The sequence below is a fragment of the Apium graveolens genome, chromosome 7 (assembly GCF_009905375.1).
Source record: "Apium graveolens cultivar Ventura chromosome 7, ASM990537v1, whole genome shotgun sequence".
Lineage (NCBI taxonomy): Eukaryota > Viridiplantae > Streptophyta > Magnoliopsida > Apiales > Apiaceae > Apium > Apium graveolens.
This window is the reverse complement of record NC_133653.1, coordinates 29,605,240-29,620,995: the sequence shown is the minus strand read 5'-3', so window position 1 is coordinate 29,620,995 and position 15,756 is coordinate 29,605,240. Positions and strand designations below refer to the sequence as shown.

Genomic DNA, 15,756 nt, shown 5'->3' with positions numbered 1-15,756 from the left:
AACATTTTTCATGATTTACCTATTAAATAATAAGTGATTAGTCATTATTCTAAAACTTTCTTCGATATTTCAATTAGTTTAGTTACCAAAATTTACAACTTCAAAATTCATTAATCAAACACATATAAAAAATTATAATTACACAGGAAAAATATAGAAAAAACTGAATCTAAAATTGTCGTGAGTGATCTAGGGTATAAGGATTTTGAATATAATTTTAAATAAATATTTTTGTAATTTTAAGTTAACCTCCTATATTTACAAAAATACCGCACGAGAAAATTTTCTAAACTCGGGCACAACCCGAGGATAACCTCATTCCCATAATATATCGAGTGTCGGATGGAGAAGTGGAGGCGGATGACTGTACTACACACATGTACATCCGTGTTTACCAGCCGTTAAAACAACACACACATACTCAATCATTCGTCCTCAAATATCATTTACATACACCACCACCACCTATACACACATAAATAAAACAACAATAAAAAAATAATTAATATTATTAATCAAAACAACTACAGTTCATCCTCCGTTATGCAATTACCAACCCACCTCTAATCAATTCAAAACCCTAGCTTTCTTTTATTTCCCCCAATTTAATCCCTCTCTCTCTCCCCCTTTTTTTATTTTTTACAAAATAAATTACACCTTTTTATCTTCACATAATAAACATATTAGTGTAATTTAATTGATCTAATTTTTTGTTTTCTTTTTTTTTTTGCTTTTTTGATGCTAAAGTTTTGATTTTTAGCTTTTTTTTGTTGCTGAGTTGACTCGGTTGCTTCATTCTTCGATTTCGATTCGGATTTGGATTGTGCTGCTCAACGGTAATTTATGCTTCATTTTTTTCATTGTTTTTAATTTTATATGATTGTGTGTTTGTGAGCTTGTTAGGGTTTGTGTGTATATGTTCTGTTTGAGTCCTGTAATTTTGTGTTTGTGTGGAGACTTTAGGGAGCTAGGGTTAGATTGGGAAGTAGTGATTGGACTAGTTGTAGTGTTGTAATTGCGGTTTTTTTTATATTGGGAGCTTATTTACGATAAATGGATGTCATTGTTGTGATTTGCGGTAATTTATGAAAAGGATTCACTCAGGTTGTTGCTTGAATTGTAAATGAGTGGAGTGGTTCATGTGACGTAGTTGAAATTGAGCAGGATGGAGTTTGTGATTTAGTTAGTTGTAGTGTTGTAAAGGAGGTTTGTTTGATATTGGGAGCTAGCTTATTTAGGATAAATGGATATTGTTGTTTTCATTGCGTAAGTATGTAAAGGATTTACGTAATGAATGGAGTGGTTGATGTGACGTAATTGATGTTGTGCAGGATGATTTCAGTAGAGTAGTATATATAGATAATGGGCAGTAGTGAAATGGAAAAATCGTCCAAGGAAACTAAGGAGCCAAAGACTCCAACTTCTCAGGTGAACCAATCATGTTATCAGCTTTTTATGAGATTTTGTGTTTTATGTATTTTCGGAGTGGTTCTTGTCGTGGTATGTGTCTTGTTAATGTTTCTTATTGTAATGTTCAGGAGCAGGTTTCACCTGTTGTGGCTGCACCTGCTGGGCCCGTTACTCCAGATTGGTCTGGGTTTCAGGTTTGACTTCTTGAGCATTTCTTGTCGGAAGAAATTTATTGAAACTATGATTAGCTCATATCTTCGGTTTTCTTTAGGCATATTCCCCGATGCCTCCACATGGGTATATGGCGTCAAGTCCCCAAGCGCCTCACCCTTACATGTGGGGAGTTCAGGTACTTCTTTAATATTCCAGTGACATCGTTTTTCTTTGTTGCTATTTTAGGTATAAAAGACAAAACTAAAATGTATTTCATCAACGGCGATGAGAAAATTTGGAGTTTATATAGGAATTGAATCTAGTAATTGTTATTTTACCTAAAAGAAGATTCATCCGGCACATCTAAAGTATCAATAATAGGTATAATTCTGGTTCGTAGTAATTGAAACATGAATATAGTATCAGAAATACTATGCCACAGGGACATGATAAGTAAGTAGTATTATTGTCCCGTTGTCGTGGTTACAAATAATTATATACTTTCAGTCCACCAAGCGAGCTTTGAGGCTCTTGAGGCCTGAGTACCTTCGAAACGATTGTTGATTACTAGTCATCTTCGTGATAACCATGGATATATAATACCTAAAACTTGAAACTCGATATATAAATACAGCTGAGAACCTTATTTCTTTTACTATAGAACTTCCCAAATGTTTTCTTTTTCAATATGCAAATTGCTAATGATATAAACATATTGGCACTTGTAAAATCTAGCCAGTAAAAACCAATAAATAAATGAGAAAATGACTACGGGAAAGGAATTTAGGCATCAATATCAATGGTGAATGAAGTACCAAATTACTTATCTTTTTACATGTTTAGGAATCCTAGTTATGAATTGTCTATAAAATGCTTAGTCATGGGTTATACAAGCTCTGGATACAGTTGTGAGTTTAATTCTGGGGCCTTAATAAGGAATTTAATGTTACTTTAAGGTTTTTATGAGGAAGGTCAAAAATTTCACATGATTGATGATCTAAAATTGGTGCTGTATAAATCCCTGAATCGGAAGTAATTCTTTATGGTACTTGTTTATGTGCAGCATATGATGCCACCTTACGGCACTCCGCCACATCCATATGTTATGTATCCCCATGGAGGAATATATGCACACCCATCTATGCCTCCGGTAACTTGTGGTTGATTGTATCTACTGTGCTTTCCCAGATCCCTTTTTATTTCTTACTAACAAGTCGCGAATCATCAGGGATCTTATCCATTCAGTCCTTTTGCTATGCCTTCACCAAATGGTGTTGCAGCCGAGGCTTCTGTAAGTGACTTGCAATTACTTTATTATCCCTGTATTGTTTATAAATTATGAGACATGCACTCAAGTAGAGTACTTAAAGAATGATACCTGCGTACAGGGTAATACACCTGGAAGCATGGAAGCAGATGGTAAGGTGTCGGAGGGGAAGGAAAAATTGCCTATTAAAAGGTCAAAGGGTAGTTTAGGCAGTTTAAATATGATAACAGGCAAAACAAATGAAGCTGGTAAACCATCAGGAGCAGCCACTAATGGAGGATACTCCAAAAGGTAAAGTCTCTTGTCTGGTGACTTGTGCTTTAATATTTTTACTTCAAACATACTGTGAACCTGTGTTAGCAGCTCATCACAAAGCTTGACTATCTCCCATACTTTCTGTTGAATTAAGTAACAAGGGTCTATTTATTGTTTTGCAATCAAACAGATATAAGGATTATAAGTTTTTTTTCCTTGATAATTCCTGTTTGATCTTCAGCTCATATAAACCGCAAAAAATTTACCGGGTTACTCCTTTTTTGGTTCAAATTCATACTAGAGTGTGGAGGTTTTTTTGTAATTGTACTATAGATTATTATCTTGGGCCTGCAAAGTATTTTCTGCATGTGAACCTTATGCTTCTATTGCCTCTAGTGATAATTTATACTGTTTTATCTGGTCTTTACTGAATCCACAGCGGTGAAAGTGCAAGCGAAGGATCAAGTGAGGAAGGCAGTGATGCAAATTCTCAAAATGTAAGTACAGTATAAGCTTTAGAGGTTATATCATATATATACTTGAATTCTTTGGTTTTCACGCTAGATTATGATATTGCTATGCCAAAGCAATGTTATAGACTTAAGAGCTCTGGCTTATTGTTTGCGTTCTATAATGACCTGTTTCTACATATTAGCTTCATCGAGATAGGGATTCTGGATTTGCAGTTATGACTGTGTTTCTTTTATCCTTAATAACTTTTCTTTGATGCTTAATCTGGGTTTGCACTATCTATAGCTCTACGAATCCTGTAGATCTGCTGTGTGCAAGCCATTTTTGGTGCATAGTATACGTGGTCAATGCTTATAATTTGACTAGTGTAAATTTGCTAGATTTTTTGTAATCAGTCCGAGAGATAATAAATTTGAACTTGGTTTATTAAACAATACATAATTGTTAGCTAAAGCAATATAGGTTGCCCCCACAGGCCTATTACCCTCGTGCTCTATACATGTATATGTTTAACAAGTTAAAAATATTTGCAAATTTTGGTACGTATTGGAGTTTCCTTAAAATGTTAGGTAGGGTTCTTCACTTGAAACAAGATTTTTTCCTGAACTCCTCTTTAGGGAGTTGTTACAGTGAAAGATGGCAAGTCCTTTGACTTGACCATGTATTATCATTGATTATTACATCATAAAACTATTCTCTAAAGTGTTACATTTAATTATCATTGATTATTGTCAATCTGGTTAGAATGGGTGAGGCTGTAGGCTACCGCACCACACACTGGGTGCACCACCCATATTTTTCGATGGGGAATCATGGGGAAACGGAAAAGGGATAGGGAGGGGTAGTTTTCGTAATTTTTCAGTCAAACCAAAATAGACACACTTACATCAACACATCGAGAGGGGAAGGGGTTCGTCTCAGACATCGTTCGCCTTCTCCTTTTAGCCGTCTCCGGCAAGTCATCTTTCTTTCCTCTTTCCACTCAGGTTCTTCTTTCTTCTTGATTTGCAATGATTTGTATGTATATATGTGCATGTCAATTTTTTTGTATCTGTAATTGATTTCTTCTTCAATTTGTATATGTATGTAATATGTGTATGTGGTGTATATATGTGTTGTTCTGTGCTGTGTCGTGTATGTATGTATACATGGACCACCATGTATGGATGTACGAGCTTTTTTTTCTTTTGTTTTCACTTTTATTTTTCAGAAATGAATGTTAATAAGTTCATATATTTAGTTAGTATTTGTCCAGACTTAAATATGGTGAACTCGTGTATTTTACTTTTTCGTTTAGTTTGACCGTTTTTCCTTGGTTTTGCTAATTAAAAATATACATAATATTTTAATTTTTATCTTAATATTTGCCGAATCCCCCCCCACCCGAATCCACATATTTTTTTATTTTCCGAATTCGCGTATCCCCGCACCACGTATCCCAGCACCTGCACCAGCACCTATGCTTCGTGGTTGTCAATATTACAAGTCAAAGTTGCTCATGGAACAACAGTAAAAAATTAAAAATATTTATCATTTGGAGGTTGAGCGTCATAGTATGACTGCCATATGGCCCGTATCTATCAAACTAGTATATACTTCCCTTTAACTTTATTTTGTATTTGATGATCTGGTGCAGGACTCTCAAATCAAGTCAGGAAGCAGGCAAGATTCTCTTGAAGGTTTGCTTTTTAAATGCTTTGCGGTCTTGCAAATATTTTCGTATTTGAATTTAAAACTAAAAGTAGGCATTGTATTGCTTTTGCTACAGCTGGAGCATCTCATAATGGAAATGCACATGGTTTGCAGAATGGGCATTATGCAAATAGTTCTATGGTTAACCAACCATTATCCATCGTACCAATTTCAACAGCTGGTACTCCAGGTATTCTTCCTGGTCCTACAACTAACTTAAATATTGGAATGGACTATTGGGGTGGTGCAACGTCAGCTGCTATTCCTGCAATGCGAGGCCAAGTCTCTCCTCCTATTACTGGAGGAACTGTTAGTGCGGGAGCTAGGGATAATGTGCAATCACAGCATTGGCTACAGGTTCTTTGTCACTGTCGCTCTAGAGCTTATTGCACCTAGTGTATTTTCTGCTTGTTTCCAGTTGGGTTACTTGTAGATAATGAGTTTATTTTGCCGAAGGCAGCTATTGCAGATAATATGTGATTTTGAAAAAAAATTGCAACCTAGATGAGCTATTACAGTACCAGCCTAAAGTGGCACCGACATATAATGAGTCATTACCTAGATGAGTTATTGTTATTATAAATTAATAGAACTGACCTTTATTTGTGATTCTTAATTAGAGAATCTGATTTGGGATTGAACAAAACAGAAAGTAATCATTCTAGCATATAAGCCTTGCTATTTTCTTTCAATATGGAACGTGGTGGCTTCGTTAGATATGCACTAAAAAAGGCATATCTGATTTGGGATTGAAGAATGTAAAAAGTAATCATTTTAACATATTAATCATTACAGTTTTCTTACCACATGGAATGTGGTGGCCCCTGTAGATATATGTCAATACTGTGATGCAAGTTCTCATATTGACTTCTGAGATATGTTTCTCTGTTATGATTTTTAAGATTTCGTTCCTCATCAGGACGAAAGGGAGCTTAAAAGGCAAAAAAGAAAGCAATCAAACCGAGAATCTGCTCGCCGATCCAGGTTACGGAAACAGGTAGGATTAGTGTAGGATATAGCTTGCAAACTACTAAAGCATGAGTTTTTATGTCATGTACTTGAAGATCATGATGTGCTGTCTTTATTAATCAGGCGGAATGTGATGAGCTGGCACAGCGTGCTGAAGCTTTAAAAGAAGAAAATGCCTCTCTTAGAGCTGATTTGAGTCGCTTTAGAAGTGAATACGAGAAGATTGTGGCACAGAATGCGGTTCTCAAGGTATGAAGGGTGTCGAATATAGTGGGCTGCTGCTTCATGCAAAAGAGTTAACTTCTTTTATATACTTCAGGGAAATGCTTGTATACAAGGAGGGTGTTTATATGAAATTTCTATCAAAAGGTCTACATTCTGTTATACTTGCTGCCCATTAAGTTCTATATTTGCAGGAGAAAATTAGGGAAGTTCCTGGGCAAGAGGATCAATGGCCCGGTAGGAATGACCAGCACAATGGAAACGGAAGTGAAGAAACCGGTCATACAGAGGCTGCATGAGGTGGTCACTGAAGTTTTAGCTTTCCCTAATGGAGATATATATCGAGGGGCTTAACATAACCATTTAGCTCGAGAAGTCCTTATTTACATATGTAGCTCAAAATTAATTAAAGCTGACCATCTCTTAGCCTCAGGTTTGATCTGTACAAGATATTTACTATCCATCGTTTTCTTCTTGACTGTTCTTTTTGAGTCGAAGAACCAGAATGGGATGTAGAGTTGTGTAAACTGTTTAACGCCCATGTTCTGTTGGAGATAATTTGGGTTAGTGTTACAACCTATCAAGACTTGTTTGTACTAAATATTTGTCAGAGTTGTGAATTAATTATGAGTAGACTCTCAAGTATTTTTACTGGGAATGCATTTTTAGTGTTTGCCTGTTCCAAAATTTCCAATGTAGTTAAATGCTTGGATGCCACACCATTTATATGTCTTAATATAACGCGTTACTCTATATGGATGATGGAACCTTGTTTTAGTGCTAAGATTATGGGTTTCAGACGAAGTTCAGCTCGGAGTTCCATTTTGAACGTTTAAAATTTAATGATGAATGTAGGTTTGATAAAGTCAGATGGTTTTGGTTGAGGTACTAATGCCATCATTGTGTTCGATGTCATGAAAACTGAAGTTGGACTTTACCATCGTTACTGAAACACTCGTTGCTCTACTGATATAATCACCATTGCTTATTTCAAACGATCATAAATACATTACCAAATAAGCGGGTGAAATTTTAACGCTTCCATCATGATTTCTGGTGAAACTCAACTCATCGCCGGTTATAAACTTGTAATCGTGTTGAATGTTTTGTACAAATGATTGATGCAAGTAATTCAAATTTTAAAAACGCCTGGTTTGTAACATAAAGGAGAAATCAGGGGGGGCACCTTTTTTAGAAAAAAAAAACAGCCAGAGAGACTCCACAAAACACCCTATAATGTAGCTTAATATATAAACCATGCAAACAGCGAAAGACTGAGAGAACCGGGAGAGAGAGAGAGATGGAGAGAGAGTGAGAGAGAGAGAGATGGAGAGAGAGACAGAGGGGAGAGAGAAAACAAATAAAACTATAATAAAAAGAAAGCAACTAGAAAATAGTATGGATTATTATCATGATCGCAAAATAAAAATTTCCTCTTCCCCATCTTCTTCATCTTCTCCTTTCTCTAATACAAATTCATCACTTCTTATATTTATCTTCTTGATCTCCTCCATAAAAACGACATCAGTTTCAGCTTTTAATCTCACCGTAATTCCGTATAGCCAAGCTTATTCTACTCTCTTTAGTGATTTTAACATCGATCCATCTCCGTTTGATGACAGCGTTCGTCTCCTCCTCAATCAGCATTCGGGTACGTAAGGCCATGCTTAGAATTTAAATTTAAGGGTGGGCATACGTTTGTTTAATGTTTAGATTTATTTTTGCCATATATTTGTAATGTTGATACGAAATTCTTATATATTTACGTGCATAAATTTCAGAGTTACATGTACAAATTTCTAATTATATGATATGAGGTTAATTATTGTTTGTCAGGCTCAGGCATAATTTCGTATGATTATTACAGATATGCCTTCTTTAGTGCAAATATCAAGTTACCAGCCGGGAACACTGCTGGTGTTGTTGTAGCTTTCTATGTAAGTACTCCTACATTCTACTCATATTCTTTTAGTCATGCTAGCTAACCTAAATCCGTTCCCAAAATCTTTCCCAAATTATGTGATGTGATAACTTTTTATGGGCGCATATGTATGCAAGCGGAGTCTCATGTTATTATCAGGAATTAGGAAAATTACCAAGTATGCACCTTACATACCAGTATTAGTAACGGTTTTGGGAACCTTTTTGGAAACTTTAGCATTTTTCATATTGTATTTGCTTAAAGAGTAGGCCTCGTGATCCCAAAATATTTCTCAAATGACGAAGGGTTCTCTGGTTCCACCATTGAATTTACTGTTACCATATAGAATACATGGTATATTAGAATTGATTTTGATTTTTAATAATGGTTGATTATGGTAGGCATCAAATGTGGATACATTTGAGAAAAATCATGATGAGCTGGACATTGAGTTTTTAGGAAACACAAGAGGAAAACCATGGAGATTTCAAACGAATATGTATGGAAATGGAAGCACAAAACGAGGAAGAGAAGAGAGATACAGACTTTGGTTCGATCCCAGCAAGGAATTTCATCGTTACAGCATTCTTTGGACCCCTATCAAAGTCATGTAAGTTCCATACTCTATTCCTGTATTTAATCTAAGAGAAATGCTAGAGTCCCCAAAAACGTTTTCTAAACTGTTCCCAAATGTTGAGTTGTCCTAGTATTATTGGTTGTTTTCTCATTGGTGAAATGGACTCCTCGTACATCATGAGTCCCACGAATAAAATAAAGTCACATTTCATTGGATAATATTTTTGGGATTTTTTTCAGGGTACGTGGTATTGCTCGTAATCTAATTTATGTGTGTTATCATGCACTTTTAGTTTTCCCCTGTAATATAAAACCGAAGCCACATTGGGTTCTAAAATAGGTTTTAATCACGTATACAAGGTTACCACAAACATAGTAGTGTACTTTTTTCGTAGGAATTCTGTGGGTTGTTACTATGTTTGTTAAAAGTTGGTATTTAGTTCTAACTTTCTAATACAAGTTTTTAACATATTAGTGTAATTGTATTAGAAAGTTAGGAACTAAAACCAACTTTTACCAAACATTAATAAAAACCCACGGAATTCCACCGAGGAGATAAAACACAAAACTTGAGCTATTGATTATTCCTAAGATAACATTGATTGTGTTACAGATTTTACGTAGATGAAGTTCCGATAAGAGAGGTAATCCGCAACGATGAAATGGGAGGTGATTTTCCGGCTAAGCCCATGGCCATGTACGCTACAATATGGGATGGTTCTACATGGGCAACAAATGGTGGCAAGAACAAGGTAGACTACAAATTTGAGCCTTTCGCAGCTCAACTCAGAGACTTTGTCACTGATGGTTGTGCAGTTGATCCGATTCAAGTACCCTCCGCCACTAACTGCTCCGACACCGCCTTAAAAATAGCTGTGGCAGATTACTTCACCGTCAGGCCACGTCAACGTAGGGCCATGCGGTGGTTTAGAGAAAAATATATGTATTATTCTCATTGTTATGATAACTCGAGATACAATGTACCTCTGCCAGAGTGTGTGATAGTACCTTCGGAACAAGTATTGTTTAAGGAAACTGGTAGGCTTCGAGAAGCTATGAGGATTAAGTTTGCTGGTAGTCATCGGAGACACCGTCGTAGTCGTAACGTGACTAGGAAGAGTCATGGTGGCAGTGCGGTGGTGAGGTTAAGGTCAGGTAATGAGGCGGTTGCTGCTGTGTGATTTCATATGTATGAAGTGATAATTGGTATAGATATACAGTTTCGATCATACTCATTACATGCTGGTTAATATTCATATGAAACGACTTGCACAAAATCATCACATTTTGACCAACACAAACTGCGACTACAAGTTACACATGATTTGCAGATTCATGTTTATGAACTGCATCTTTAAAAATATTAATTAAGTTGAACTGAGAATTGAATCGATAAATGACAATACAAATCAAAATCACCTGATGACATTTGTTAACAATGAATAAGAAAAGAGAGTAAGAATGTGGTTATGGTTTGTGACATGAAGATGCAGGGTCTGGTTTAAATCACCTTAATGGAAACAGTAAATCAAATCGTGTACCTTTAAATTCATCTTCAAGTGCACACTTCAGACAATTGTTAGGATGGCTTGTCGACAAGATAAGAAATGTCTATACAAACCGACTAGTTATACTCTTCCTGCTCATTTATACCATTTATATACACCCACTTGAATTCATCAGCAGCATGGCAAGCTTATGCACCAGCATGAACATTTTACACCACATGAACACTTTGTGACGCCAGGTTTCAAACAGCCAGGACACCGTGGTTGACATCCTCGGCTTTTAGATCTAGATCTAGAGAAACATTTGAAGCAGCTACAACTGAAACATTTGAAGCAGCTACAACTGAAACATTTGAAGCAGCTACAACTGAAACATTTGAAGCAGCTACAACTCAAACAGTTGACGCAGCATCTAGGTGTTGAACATTCTAGGCAGTTGGATTTGGGACACTGGAAACAGCTAGGTTTTGAACAGTGTAAACAGCTAGGTTTTGTACAGGGTAAACAGCTAGGTGTAGAACATTGAAGGCACTTGGGCCACCATAATTTGATTCCACAGCAGCACCTTATAGTAGATTGTGCAGTGGTAAGATTTTGTCCTTCTGGTAAGCGGAGAGTTTGCCGGATTTTTTTAAGGCGGATTTCAGTAGTCATGTTTTCCATATCTTGGACAAACTTGCACAGATGGCGAATATAATCTGGGTAGAGCTCCAAGTTGCAGTGACCACCGCCTTTAATCCACAAGGGCTCATAAGGGTCTCTAGCCATTTTCCATAATCCATCACCATGCAACCAACTTACAACATCATCTTCAGTACCCTGCAAACGTGTAGACAGAATAGCCCAACCATTAATAAATTAAACTCAGACAACAGATTTTAAAGATCTAACACCTTCTCAATTTATTATCTTGACATCTGCTTTCTATCAGCGGATATATATCCATGGCAATGACTTATCTTAGATAATATTTAACTGCCTGAAATTCTTTTGAGAATGAATGAATCAGAAAGGAAGAGATTTTACAAGTTGTACAGAGCTAAATAGAAAATGCAATCTCCAAGGAAAGGAGAGTGGTGTCACATAGACATATTAAAGTTCTCACATCATGAGTATGGCAATTAACGAAGACAACCCCTACTCTACAGGTCTAAAACCAAAAATCTAATCTTATGACAAGACCTCCTAAAGTGAAGTCAATTAATGCAAACATCATCTACATCACAATCTACCTAGACCCTAAAAAACTCAAATCAAATAAGAGAATTTGCTGGAGTCCCCAAAATCGTTCCCAAAACTGTTCCTAAATGTTGAATTGTCAGCATATTATTGTCTATTCTCCCATAAATGATATGGACCCTCGTGCATACATATGAGTCGCACAAAAAAAAATCACGCCAGGTGTCATTTGGGAACATTTTTAAGATCACTTTTGGGCTACAAAGCAGGGATTCTTGGGATACTCGGATGCTCAAAAATCTCAACTAAAATTCATCTTTTTTAATATTTGTACTACCAACAAAAGTGGTTTTAGTTTAAATTTTTGTGTTTTAGATGCTTATATCATGTATTTGATCTAATTTGCATAAAATATACTAATCTTGTTAGTAAATTTCATTATTCATAGCAGCAAGTATATTTTTATAATATTAGTATATGTGCCGTATCCCCCCCCCCCCACCCGAATCCCCATATTATTTTTTTGCCAAATTGATGTATCCCCGCACTACGCACCCGCATCCCCGCACCTTGCTTCTTAGCTTTTGGGGTATGTAGCACTACTCATCAAATAAAGAAGTGAAATCATAAGTAATTATGTTTTTAAAAATCTAACAAATAGCTTTGTCTGATATTGCTCAACCTTCCTGCCAGGGTAAAACATAGCCCAAATTCAACAACACATTGATATGGTATATATTTTATTAACCATTTACCTTGGTTTGTATAATATAATATTAAGAGTCAATAGATTAACTGATAAACGGCTTGCTAACACCGAGTTAAAGGGAAATGTCTGCACTATTTATAGACCTGCTTACAATATAGACCCACAAGGCAACAAGATATTGCATTGTTACAACTTCTAACCAACCTCCCGGAATTCAGTTTCAGATATGTCTGTTTACTACTAAATTGGACTAGCCACGATATATTAAGATCTTCAAGAATAGGTGACTACAGAAGATTAAGATGGTAAATCAAGTAACTCTAGATAAAGCTTTAATGTCTGAAAATTGAGGATTACTTACATGTATCACTAGCACAGGAGACTTCACTTTCCGAATTTTGTTTATATTCTGCAAAACCAGGGAGTTTGATAGGTTAAAATTGCAGCCAAGTATACTCAGAACATGGATAGTATTCGACAGATATAGGCACTATATTCACCTAAAAATTAGCAATAACATGATTACTGAAACCATAAAATTAGCGTTGATTTATTTTTAGATCACGTGCAAAGAATAAGATGGACCGAAGCTAGCGACCTGTAAATCCGTATGATGTAGAAACTCAAATGGTGCTCTTTTCTAAATTAAATGGAGATCCTTTGAAACAGAAAATAGTTTATCTTCCAAAAGATAAAGTGGCGTGACGTTTGTTTTTTCTCTTTGGGAAGGGGAGCTACAGAAAACTTGAGCTACCTTGACCATAGTCCATGCCATCAATCTATTTGTATTTGAAGTCTTTCTTAACAAGATTTACAACAATGAAAGTACAAGTGCCACACGATGATAAGAACATATACAGGAAAATAATCGACTAATTTTTTGTTTTGATTGAAGACTGTGAAAAGAAAACACCTTGTGAAATTCCTTAAGCAGGTTGCACCAAGTAGGCATATTTGGTTAGCTAGCATGAAAACAAGGAAAACAGGAAAGATACTCACCCTGTAGATGTCGAAACAAAGTGTGAACTTCACATGGCAGAGTACACGAAGACCAGAAAGGATAGCACTATGCAGAACTACACCTCTCAACCTTGGTAGTCGAGCTGCCAAGTGCAGAGTTGGTCCACTTCCAACTGACTGCCCGTATAAAATTATATCTTCCTGACTGACTCCATATTGAGTCTCAAGACACTCATACACTGCTTCTATGTCTGCGTACGTGTTATACTCACTTGGCTGAACAATGAAATTGCAAGAGTTATTTAGAATATTACTGAAGCAAAACTGCTAATATCTGAATTTAGAAAAACTCGACTAGGCAAGCATGATAGTTAATAAAACATTGAACTTGACAAGAATAGCTTGACATGAATTCTAATCTAACGGGATAACATCCTACCTTGCCCGAAGAAGCTCCATACCCAGAATAATCATATCTGCCAATGGAATATGACAATATCAACAATCGGGGGAAGCTCAGTATCATATGGAAGTGCTACATTAAATATAAATCAATCTCAGCTACATAGCTAAAGGGTGAAGGTGAGCTACAAGACTATTTAAATCTGGGTAATATTACAATAGCTAATTAAAATAAAAAGTAACAATTCGTTTCCAATTATTTAAAGCAAAATTATTTTAAAAAATTACTCAGCATTGGAGGGTTCTCAATGATAAGGTCAAGAACAACTGTAGCTGAAAAGACAATGGAATCAAAATGGACAAAAGAATGAGCTACTGTAAATATTTGTCCTAAAGCACAACTCACAATAAAATCATACAGTACAATATTCTTAAGCATGCCCTATTCTTTTGTAAGTATGTAAGCCCAGTAACTTGGTAAATCAACACAAAACAAAGAACAGAAAAAGGAGAACAGTGACTAGTAACAATAACTGATCAAGCATACATACAGTAAGCATCTTATAAATTTGTAATTTTTACTTTCAATTCTTAAAGAATGAAAAGCCTTCAAATTAAGTACCTAGATAAAGAAATAACCTTTACAGAAGCCTGGATCTAAACTTCTTACAAACACTAGAGTTAAAAAGTAAATTTTCTTTTGTAAAACTCATTAATGACAAAAACTGCAACTCATGAACAGAAACCCATAACATCAAATAAAGAAGCCCAATTAAGACTTTTACAGAAAAGATACATACAAAAGTGACATTCTACCAAACACAAGAATCAATATGTACACACAAGATTCATCATTTCTCAACCAAGATTCAACAATTAAGTAAAACAAACAAAAGGGTATTAAAAAAGATTAAATTTTTTCACAAACCCAATAAGATTAACTCCAAGATTAGCCTTCAGTTGAACAAACAGATCATAAAGTTGACCAAGATCAGCAGCATTTCCATGAGAGTAAAGAACAGTGAGTCTTGCATATGGGTTTCTCAAGTAAAAAGCTACAATCTTGTTACCCTTTTTAGTATCAAGTAACAAAACATCAAGTGAACCATCATCACTATAAGGTAAAGGCAAAGATGATGTTGTTGAAATAGCTACAAGCTTGCCATTATCATGTTTTTTGACTTGATAAGTAGCTGGAGAAGGAGGAAAAAATGCAAACTTTGCAGCTAGCTGAGAAATACAACACCCCATTTTGATTCTCACTCATGAATGCAAATGCATAGATAGATACATGTTTATGTACATAGAGGTGTATAGTGAAATGGGTGTTTGAGTTTTTGTTAAAATGTTTTGAAATGGAGAAAAAGATTGGATTTTTAAGTTTCTTGAAAAGTGGGAAAATGAGGTTCGTTTCCAATGGAGTTTTGGAAATGATGAAAGTGTAGAGAGGAGAGGATAGTGTTTGTTTGGTTAAAAACTGAAGGGAAAGTGAGTTTGATTAAAATAGGTGTGTGTTGAAGGACTAGAGTGTGCGGAAACTGGGCAGAAGTTAAATGAGTACAGGACTTGAGCAGGTTTTGTGTGTGTGTTGGTTGTAGTTGTAGGAGTGTGTGTGATGTGTGTGTACTACTGTACTGTTGAAGGTGGCAGCAAGCCAGCACTAGTATAGTGGAGTATATGACACTAGTTGTGTACTTGTAAGTTGCAACAGTCATTGAGTGTATGTGTATTAAATATGTTCAAGTTAGATTGGTGTTTTAACTTTTAATTACGAAAAGAGAGAATTATGTACTCAGCTAACAATTCGTGCTGTGCTGTGTAGCCTATTTTCGTATCATTTATTTTCGTGTTTCGTATTTAAACAGGTTGATCTATAAATAGAACGAAAAATCTTCGTATTTATATTTTAAAACAAAATATGAAACGTAATTTTCATGTCAATTCGAAATGAAACAAAATAAAAAGTCCACAAATAATTCTCTCGAAGTAACTTCATGTTAAGATTGGCAATTTGGATCATGTGTATGTTCTTTTCTTGTTCTAGTTATGCAATTAAGTATAA

At 35.6% G+C, this 15,756-nt stretch overlaps 2 protein-coding genes and 1 pseudogene across 7 annotated transcripts; 2 read left to right on the top strand and 1 right to left on the bottom strand.

Moving 5' to 3' along the window:
• Positions 1 to 343: 343 nt before the first annotated feature.
• Positions 344 to 7,112, top strand: LOC141671396 (bZIP transcription factor 16-like). Of its 6 annotated transcripts, none has more exons than XM_074477634.1 (13): positions 344 to 836; positions 1,332 to 1,428; positions 1,539 to 1,604; positions 1,682 to 1,759; positions 2,627 to 2,713; positions 2,792 to 2,854; positions 2,952 to 3,121; positions 3,525 to 3,582; positions 5,193 to 5,235; positions 5,325 to 5,438; positions 6,151 to 6,245; positions 6,341 to 6,466; positions 6,537 to 7,112. In XM_074477634.1, the coding sequence occupies exons 2-13, from the start codon at positions 1,363 to 1,365 to the stop codon at positions 6,642 to 6,644; spliced, it is 1,074 nt and encodes a 357-aa protein (XP_074333735.1). In that variant the 5' UTR covers positions 344 to 836; positions 1,332 to 1,362; the 3' UTR covers positions 6,645 to 7,112. The 6 variants fall into 6 exon arrangements, 4 of the variants coding, with proteins under 4 accessions (XP_074333735.1, XP_074333736.1, XP_074333733.1 ...); XR_012555125.1 differs by having other exon boundaries at positions 348 to 836; positions 5,325 to 5,605; positions 6,537 to 6,673; XM_074477632.1 differs by having other exon boundaries at positions 349 to 836; positions 5,325 to 5,605; positions 6,168 to 6,245.
• A 585-nt stretch (positions 7,113 to 7,697) lies between these two features.
• LOC141672547 (putative xyloglucan endotransglucosylase/hydrolase protein 30) lies at positions 7,698 to 10,165 on the top strand. The gene is made up of 4 exons (XM_074479169.1): positions 7,698 to 8,090; positions 8,276 to 8,376; positions 8,762 to 8,970; positions 9,550 to 10,165. The coding sequence occupies exons 1-4, from the start codon at positions 7,766 to 7,768 to the stop codon at positions 10,115 to 10,117; spliced, it is 1,203 nt and encodes a 400-aa protein (XP_074335270.1). The 5' UTR covers positions 7,698 to 7,765; the 3' UTR covers positions 10,118 to 10,165.
• Positions 10,166 to 10,927: 762 nt separating this feature from the next.
• Positions 10,928 to 15,406, bottom strand: LOC141672548 (uncharacterized; annotated as a pseudogene).
• Between the last annotated feature and the right edge of the window lie 350 nt (positions 15,407 to 15,756).